This window comes from Solenopsis invicta, chromosome 7, assembly GCF_016802725.1.
Source record: "Solenopsis invicta isolate M01_SB chromosome 7, UNIL_Sinv_3.0, whole genome shotgun sequence".
Taxonomy (NCBI): domain Eukaryota; kingdom Metazoa; phylum Arthropoda; class Insecta; order Hymenoptera; family Formicidae; genus Solenopsis; species Solenopsis invicta.
The window spans coordinates 4,701,240-4,710,143 of NC_052670.1; the positions used below are offsets into that span (position 1 = coordinate 4,701,240).

The 8,904-nt window shown below is 34.2% G+C and overlaps 2 protein-coding genes across 5 annotated transcripts; one reads left to right on the top strand and one right to left on the bottom strand.

Annotated features, from left to right (window-relative positions):
- Positions 1 to 303: 303 nt before the first annotated feature.
- Positions 304 to 3,499, top strand: LOC105203487 (cobalamin trafficking protein CblD). 3 transcript variants are annotated; one of them, XM_011172376.3, is made up of 6 exons: positions 308 to 572; positions 645 to 783; positions 1,386 to 1,798; positions 1,990 to 2,206; positions 2,341 to 2,472; positions 3,344 to 3,499. In XM_011172376.3, the coding sequence occupies exons 2-5, from the start codon at positions 645 to 647 to the stop codon at positions 2,427 to 2,429; spliced, it is 858 nt and encodes a 285-aa protein (XP_011170678.1). In that variant the 5' UTR covers positions 308 to 572; the 3' UTR covers positions 2,430 to 2,472; positions 3,344 to 3,499. The 3 variants fall into 3 exon arrangements, with proteins under 3 accessions (XP_011170755.1, XP_011170678.1, XP_011170618.1); XM_011172453.3 differs by lacking the exon at positions 3,344 to 3,499 and having other exon boundaries at positions 304 to 540; positions 2,341 to 2,612; XM_011172316.3 differs by lacking the exon at positions 3,344 to 3,499 and having other exon boundaries at positions 2,341 to 2,612.
- On the bottom strand, positions 2,340 to 7,944 carry LOC105203719 (clavesin-1). 2 transcript variants are annotated; one of them, XM_011172637.3, is made up of 5 exons: positions 7,644 to 7,944; positions 4,746 to 5,139; positions 4,234 to 4,544; positions 4,051 to 4,144; positions 2,340 to 3,964 (listed from the first exon to the last, which is right to left on the bottom strand). In XM_011172637.3, exons 2-5 carry the CDS (start codon positions 5,137 to 5,139, stop codon positions 3,816 to 3,818), a joined length of 948 nt encoding a protein of 315 aa, XP_011170939.1. In that variant the 5' UTR covers positions 7,644 to 7,944; the 3' UTR covers positions 2,340 to 3,815. The 2 variants fall into 2 exon arrangements, with proteins under 2 accessions (XP_011170939.1, XP_039307445.1); XM_039451511.1 differs by lacking the exon at positions 7,644 to 7,944 and adding an exon at positions 7,068 to 7,623.
- Between the last annotated feature and the right edge of the window lie 960 nt (positions 7,945 to 8,904).

The following is an 8,904-nucleotide window of genomic DNA, read 5'->3' on the forward strand; positions in this document are numbered from 1 at the left end:
TCGCGTTGACAAATAGAGCATCCAGAACGGTAATAAACATTTCGAACAGAGAGATGCGACCAAAAAATCAAAGTTTTGGTTGACGCGGAACTACGAGATACGTGCCTTACTTCTGATTTTTGCAATTCGACGGAAAAACGGCAAAATTTTGCTCGTTGGATCGAAGGTGAAGAGCGGTCGAAAATCTCGTCGTGAAAGGCCGGCAGGTGGGGCCAGTGTGGTGGGGAAGTCGTGGAGACGATCTGGTTCACTGGTCTCCTGTGCGCATGCGTCAATCACCTATCAGCCAATCGTAGGCTGTGATGTTCTCGATGCATGCGCACTAGCGACCGAAGGGACAAAATCATCGCACGATTTTCCACACTGGTGGCGGCATCTACCGTGCGAGCGGTTCGTCAAACAATGCGATATGTTATAAATAAAGAGTAGATGATAATTTTTTTTTTCGCAACCGCCCGTGCGAATATACCGTTTTCGTTGCGTGGATCGAAATCATCTATGTAAATTGAGTACACTAATGATGCACTGCTGTCCGCAACGGTAACAAGTGGTGGCTCAATCGAGCGAGAAAGGTGGCCCTTTCTCTTCCCAGCTGATCCGAGCCGATCGATTCACAAATGTAACCTGCAAAACGCTACTTCCAGATGCTTTGCGTAAAACACGGAAGGAGGCACGTCGTACCGTTGCTGTTCACTTTGATCCCGCGAGCTCTTTATTCACGTCGCAGCGACAGAAGCACGAGTTCCTACAAGATCATCAAGTCCAATGGCGACTCCCTGGACGGTGAGTGATCTCTTGACCTCCGCTCGCTCGTCGTGTTATCGACAATGTCACAATAACAAAATGTCAATACCTTGCGTATAAATTCGCTATTTTTTTTCCGAAATTGTTAAAGGTCGCTTGTGTAAGTCGAGTACATGTAATTGTTTATAGTTGCCCCGAATGTTGATTTATAAAGCTGTATAGGTAGTGCGTTTCGTAAAGTTAATTTTAACCATGATTAGATTAGGAAAGAAAGTTAAAGGATGCAGTTACTCGTATATAACATTCGTTGGGTGATGCAATAAGTGACATTTAGCTTAATTATTGCAGCATTGTTGTATTGCATCATAACCTCTTGCTGTCATTACTCTTGTTGTCATAAAGCTGAACTCTGTTCTTTCCATCCAATACTCTATCTAATTATATACCTGTTTCTTTTTAAATATAAAAAAATATGGCATGGTGAAACTATAAAAAACTGACCTATAACTAGAATTTACACCCACTGCAAAACCTTTAAAGTTGCTTTTTTTAAATTTTATATGAGTTATTAAAAGTATACTTTTTACATATAAATTTGTTAAGTTACATTTATTATTTATTGATTTTATTGTAAAAAATAGATATTGACAACAGCGTTTTGGGTATCAATTCTAACTGGGAGCTGCTAACGCCGAGAGGCTTTAGATTTTATCTTCCTGGAAGCGTAGGACCCGCTTGGCAAGATGCTACAACCACTGCCCAAGTTAAAGCTCAATTTGTCAAAGATGTATATGACGAAGAAGAATTTATGGAATCTTTAAACAATGAAAGTAGATATAAAAAAAATATAGAAAATTGGAAAGCCATACGGCCCACATTGGACTGTGTGGCACAAGAATGTCCTATTCTTCTGAGGAAGAGCATAGAGGAATTGTTTCCAGGATGCTTAGACGTGACTATGTCACATCTCACTATTATAACTATTAGTCAGAAGGCAAATCTCAAGTCGATGAGATGGCATAAGGAAGCAGAAACAGAAAAACTTGCCAAATATGTAAGTTATGTATTGCATAATACTTGTTTGTGAATCTAAATATATTATATATTTTATATATATATATATATATATATATATATATATATATATATATTAGATTTAAACATGAACACACACTCATCTCTCTCTTTCTCTATTTTTTTATATACATATATATAAAGTACATTTATACATTATTACTCTATTAGTTTGTTCTAGCAGCCTCCGACATATGTACAAAACTTAAAATGATCGGTTACTGGGCAGACTTTATTAATCCTTTTAGTGGACAACCCTACTTGAGTCCACTAAAGGGTGCTAATCTATATGAAACTGACGAACGATTTCGCTCCATAGGATTTAAAGTGCAACAGAGGAACAATTGCAGAATTATTATGTCCGATAATAATCTACAAAATTTTATTGGTGCGTAAACAAATATATATGAACATATAAAGCATGCACCTGACTAATAATATCTACAGCAATTGAGATACAATTATTTAATTACACAAAGACATTTGTAGTACCTGATTTTACAGCAGCCTTCTCAATTTCAGGAAGTCTTTATACCACGGCGCCGGCAAGCACAGAGTTTTTAAAACAAATAATAACTGTTGATAATGAGGATCAATTAAAATGTGTATAAATATGTTCAATATTTGAAGAATATCATTTCTTAATAGTCATAGGTAAAATATTTTTTTATTTAAATGCAATATTGAATTTTAATAACATCAGTATAAATTGAATTGCTTATAAAACTGTTATTTTTATCACACGTCATATTCTTTCGTCAAGCTAATAAACATTAAACAAAATATATAAAGTATATTCAAGCTTATGTATTTTATATAAATTCAGCACAAACTATAACTGACATCTATCTTCCGTAAATATCATGATCATCATATGTATGTATGTATGTGTGTGTGTGTGTATATATATATATATATATATATATATATATATATATAATCGTGTTGGAAAAATCAAATCAAAATCACATTGTGCATTCAATGCATATTAAAGAACAACACAAACTACAGTAGCGATTCGAGCAACAATATAATAAACTAAATATATCTCTCGGTAATTATTGTGTATAATTATGCTTTATGAATTCATGGGAAAATATTTTGTCAAATCGCAGTTTCATTATTCACTAAACATAACAAGTAATATTATAAGACATACATAACAAACATAACAAACATTACAAATTAACGTTGTCATATATTTGCCTAACATCTCGAATATGCAAAACATTCGTTCATTAAAATAACGCGTTAGCGAGTGCATATTTTTTAATTGTAAATAAATGTGTTCTATTGCAACAGCGAGGGATAATAAAATCCATTTTAGATGATCTACAATCCATGTCAAAATTCAGAAAAATAACTGAAAAATTAGAAAATACAAAACGTGCGGCATAAAAAATTATACAAAGAAACGCACTAAATTTTTACCCTGAAATCTAACACGAATTATAGATCATTTAAAATATAAGAGCGTGTCAAGTCGCAATTTATCTTAATCAAAATAATGACTTATAAATCATAGGTAACTTGGTACCACCAGTGGAACGAGTATTAACTCGTATGCTTTACGGAATCTTAACTATTACAAAGAAAACTTATGTACAAGATAATGGATACTATTCACGCATAATATTTCGAGGTATTATCATATCAAAATAAATTCTCTTATTTTGTTTAATCTGATTGTATTACAACGTTACTGAATATTACCCATAATTAAATTTTTTTGTCCTTTATACCGTAACCAAGATTTAGAAAGAAACAATTAAGAATAACTAATAAAAATCAGTTAACTAACAATAAGATTATCAATACATTTATAAATCGTTTGTATGATCGTTTAACCTGCTCGCGATTTCTATATCATAATAATATATTTCTACAGTTCTTTTTGGTAAAATAATTGTTTATACGTGTAATCACATAATCAAAAAATAACTGTTTAAATGAGGTGCTGGCAATATAAGATTGTAGAATCATAGAGATAAATGTTGTTAGTCGACCTCTAATTTTCGGAACGAACCGCATATTCCGGCAAATTCTTCGTTAGCTTCTTGGTAATCTTTCGGTGATATTTCAATGTACATGTCGTCGAGGGCCTTGAGTTCATCTTTCTTTTGTTTTAGCACCTTTTTAAATTCATCTAAAAGATAAATATTGCGTTAAGGTAGAAAAGAATTTGAGTCTATTCGAGAAACGCGAAAAAATTGCAAAGTGGATCCTCCATACCGATCATTTCAGAAAGCGGGACTTCCCCGCCGTATTCCTTCGGCAGTATCTTCAGATCCACTGCTTCTTGCAGTTCCTGTACATTTCTATGTATCTACAAACATTACGAACGTGATTTGTCGAACATAAATTTGCACGCAGTCATATTTACTATAATGAAATTTATGATTTTGCGATATTTACCATAATGCGGGACTTCAACTTGTCGCTTAGTAAAGATATGCCGAATTCAATTATCCTTGCCACGCTGCTGGGAATATTTATGATATGAGTCTCCTTGTGACGCATCGGCGTGCTATTCTGTATGCACCTCAACATATTGCGAATATCCGTGAAAGACCACGTGCTGAAATGGCTCATGGTCAATCCTGCCTCGTCGTTGAGGTACGTGTAACCGTGGACCTGACTTTTTTCATCGTCCATCAAAGTCTCTACCACGAGACTGTGCACCCGGCACATATGTGCCGATGTGAATTTTTGAGCGTCGAAACGCCCTGAAAAGCAATAAAAATAAAATAGATATCTAATATGCTCAGCAATTAACTGCAATCATGAAGCAGAAATATTGGAGACTTAATAATATCAAGAACAACATAATTAAGGAAAAACTGAATGATTTGATGAAATAAGTTATATATCAGCGATTGGAAACATGAAAATGTACTGTAATCTACCAAACGTCGTGGGATCATTACCTGCACACGACATTATCACTTTTCGACCATGCTGATCTCGCTTCGGCAATGGTACCAAATAGCCGTTATCAATAATGGCATCGAGATCCGGATCGTCAACATCGAGTTTCTGGAACCAATGAGGATAGAGTTGCCTGATAGTGAGATAACGTTCCAACATTTCCTGCGCCAGCGGTAGACTGAACTTCTTAGTCCTGAGAAATCTCAGCAGGAACAACGAATCAGTCCTACATTTCTTAATCGTAGGATGTTTCTCGATCCAGTGGCGAAATTGCTCCAGCGCCTGCTCCCTCGTGTTGTCATCCTCGCGGAGCTCCAGTCTAGCCGTCTCCAGCGTCTCTGCATCCAGTGTGATCTTATACTCGTCACATTTCTGCTCTCCTTCCGTCACCATCTGAGGTAATTCAAGCATGTATCTTATCTCGATATAAAGTTCAAGTCATTTGAATAACATGATTCTTACATCTCGGAAAAAAAGCGATTACATATTAATTTACACACGATTGTAATAAATTGAATACAACACAGTTGTAATAAATTGAATTGATTAAAATATTTATAATTCATAGAAGCGAGACTTGGCTGACATTGTAATATGTAGATTGATCGAATATCGTTATAATACATCATACATACTATTATACTATTATTGAAAATTTGCTTAATTATTATTTTTTTTTTTTTGTAAAATTAAAATGTCGGTTCTTGTAGACATTAAATGTTTTATTGAATTTGTAATATTGAATTAATAACAGAACAAAGAATAATGTAGCTGCCATGTAAAAGAGCACTGAGAGATGAAGAAATCAAATTAGGTCTCGTCTCTAGGCGACTCGTCAAATTATTCCGATTCGCTAGCAGCTAATATGATATGGAGCGTAAAGAGAAAGCATTGCGTAGAGTATTGAGATATTACAACGTCTAGTCGGATAGAGAATTATTAATATAACGAAGATAACAAACATGAACAATATTTATTTAAAGCGATAATATTTTCTTTTCTCTCTAATATATTTTAATAAAATGAGAATGCATGTCTTATGCGCGATAATCATTTTGCCATACTGACATAAAGAACTTTCCCTGTGGAAAAAATTATAAAAATATGAAAAAATTATATTAGAAGAACTGAAATTCTTAAATATTTTACTAAAGTAAAGTTTTTCGTATTTTTGTAGTTTCTTTCGTAAAAGTTTTTATTCCTCCCTGTATTGATACATTAAATTAATTACATCCCATAAATAATACAGTCAATTAGTATTAGGTTGGCAAAAAAGTCATGTCGTTCTTCCTTTGTAATGTAAATGAAAGGCATTTTTTCATACAAAGCAAAAACTTTTATTTAAGCACATAGAAAACAAAACAACATGACCTTTTGCTAACCAATGAAAATTTTACTGCAATTTCATTGTAAAAAAAAAGATGAATAAAGATTTAGCATAACTTTTTTTATCGACTTTTATCGACTACTTATATTAAAGAAACCAATAAAAAAAATAAAAGATAAATTATATTTTATAATAAGCTTAGTATCTGATTTAATATTGTAATGATATAATAACGTAAAAATATTAAAAGTAACGTAGAAGTATTAAAATTACGTTTTAATGAAAATAATTTGGAGACTAGTGCACAATTTTAATATCAATTTAAAATCAATTGCATCTAGAGAGAACATTTTTATACGTGTGTACTATAAATTATATAAGAATCACGCGTATTCTATAAATTATATAAGACGATTTGATTAACTTCCGCTAAATTAAACTTCTTACGTAATTTAACTTGAAGAAAGAGACAGAAGATCCTTTGTTGATTTTAATCAACATAGGAAATACTGAAGTGTTCCTTCAAAAAGTGTTGACTTTTAGTTTCTTTTCCCGATTTCGGGAACCTTTTGAAAGCTATTAGCCAATGACAATTACATGTAATTCCCCGCGGTGCCCAAACAACTCGTGAAACGAAAGTGAGACATCGGGAGGAAGTTAGTAAAGGGGCCTCACCGCGCTGCGCACACAACGGGAACGCGCGCGTTTCGCATCGTGCTATATTCACCGAGCGCTCGGATCCGACTTTCTATCCTATCACGACACCCAGAGCGCAATATCGTAAACGCGATATCGTTGCTATCCAAGAGCCAACACCGCGAGAGAATGGTGTTGCAATCCCGTGGCATTGACGAGTTTTTTTGTAGAATACGCTAAATTCCAGACTTTCCTATGTTTCGCTGATACGACTGCTAGTCAGCGCGAAAAGTTTTACATCTGTTACACCATTGTTCGACGCGATATGTTTACCGGAACGAAATTCATTACTGCGTACCGTATATATCTGCTGACGAAGGGAGAGACAGCACTATCGTGAGGATATTATCGCGTGAATTTGATAGACGAGTTACATTGATCCACTTTTACCACTCGTGCTCACCGAACACTTTTGCAGACGGATATAACGAGAGTTAATTCTCCATCTCCGCGAGAAGAATCTCTAAATTGCGCCTTGTATAAGTCATATAATTCAATCCTCCGATTAAACGATCAATTTCATAGATCCGGTCTTTTGCTCTCGAGCTTTTCAATGTACGCTTTCTCTTTATTCTCTCCCTTCGAGCGTTTTCCTTTCCGTCCCGTGTTCAATTCGCACTTAAATAGATACTATTGCTTTTCGATTAATCTCCATTTAGGAAGACACGCTCGTTTCAAAAGTGTAAGCCCTCACTTTCATTTAGATATTTTCATTTAGATATTTTGTGTCTGAAAATCTTTGCCTTTAATTTTGCCATCACGTTCATCCCGAGTTTTGCACATAATTTCAATTGACGATAGCTTTTTTAAATTAAAATTTATTATCCACTTATTAACAAACTAGCAATTAATACTTGATTAACATTCAATTTACTGTTTCGAGTCTCTTCTTCCTTCCCGACGATTGATCCGTTCCCTTTTTCTCTTTTCGCGTTTCTCCAGGAAGCTTCAGTTGTGGTTTAGTTGAATTGTTTTAAGTTAAAGTCGTCTAGTTGATTGAAACTTTTAGATGGTCAACGTTGCACTATTTTAATTTCTCTCGGTGACTCGGTTTGAAGAACGAATCTATTCGCGACGTTGGAGATGCGAACACCGAATTTCAACACGCGGTCACCAGATCCGAAACGAGAAAGACGTCGACTGTCGGACGGTATACGCCAAAGTAACCCGGTTGCTCGGCTGGTTGGTCAATTTAAGTAGGGATCGTCGTGGTGGTGCTAACTCTCGACGTGGACGGACTCTTAGGACCTTCACCTACATCTTGAATACGTTCTTCGTCTCTCAAAAGCGAGAGATAGTATTCGCGGGAAGTATGCTCGCTCGTATTGTATCGCCGCCTACAAATACTCGTGAATAAATTTTAAAATACCTATAAATGGACGAGTTGCCAAAAAGACCCGGAAAGAAAGTCCCGCGTTTACTGATTTCATTAAAAGGAGAATAACTGATCAGTTCATGCTTGATAAAATTGAAGTCAACTTTTCTCCTTGTATCTAATTACGTATACAATTGATATTTTCACAGAAACATGTTTTTAGCATATTTTTGAAATGCTTTCGAAACGTGTTTTTATAGAAATCGATTTTATTTGTTCGATTTGACTTTGCGCGATAGCGATTTAAAATCGAGTGCATTTCCATCGGAATACATTACTCTCTTCAAATTTTTTTTTTTTCAATATAATGCAAATTCTGATGAAAGTTATGATCGAAAAAACTATTTTTAACTTTTCGAATTTATTTGATATCTTACTAATAAAAAATCAAATAGAAATATTCGGTTTCGAAAAAATTCTCATTAAATATACTTCATGGAATGTTATGTAGAATAGTCATTATTATTATTCATAAGGAAGAGATGATATCCGACATAAGATATAATATCCACGATGATCACCACATAATATCTTGAAGCTGAGTCAAGTGTTGTTCCTTGTCAAATGTAAACTGTCAATTATTAAATTTTCAATCATTTATATAGCGCTCATATAACGTTAATCGTGCATATCTTCATACTTTGAATGTAATTGTAAAAACATCAGTTAATTACAAAAATGAGTAAAAAAACCATTTTAGAGCCAAGCGAATATGTAATAAATATAAATGCTATTTTTAATCTTATAACATGTACGTAGA

What these genes read in the sequence shown, in the direction of transcription:
- LOC105203719 (XM_011172637.3), bottom strand. Translation starts at nt 5,139, where the DNA reads ATGGTGACGGAAGGAGAGCAGAAATGTGACGAGTATAAGATCACACTG. An exon ending in AGTTGAAGTCCCGCATTATG is followed by an intron (nt 4,145 to 4,233) that starts GTAAATATCGCA and finishes TAATGTTTGTAG; the next exon opens with ATACATAGAAATGTACAGGA. An exon ending in CCCGCTTTCTGAAATGATCG is followed by an intron (nt 3,965 to 4,050) that starts GTATGGAGGATC and finishes TTTATCTTTTAG; the next exon opens with ATGAATTTAAAAAGGTGCTA.
- LOC105203487 (XM_011172453.3), top strand. Translation starts at nt 645, where the DNA reads ATGCTTTGCGTAAAACACGGAAGGAGGCACGTCGTACCGTTGCTGTTC. An exon ending in CAATGGCGACTCCCTGGACG is followed by an intron (nt 784 to 1,385) that starts GTGAGTGATCTC and finishes TGTAAAAAATAG; the next exon opens with ATATTGACAACAGCGTTTTG. An exon ending in TAATCTACAAAATTTTATTG is followed by an intron (nt 2,207 to 2,340) that starts GTGCGTAAACAA and finishes TCTCAATTTCAG; the next exon opens with GAAGTCTTTATACCACGGCG.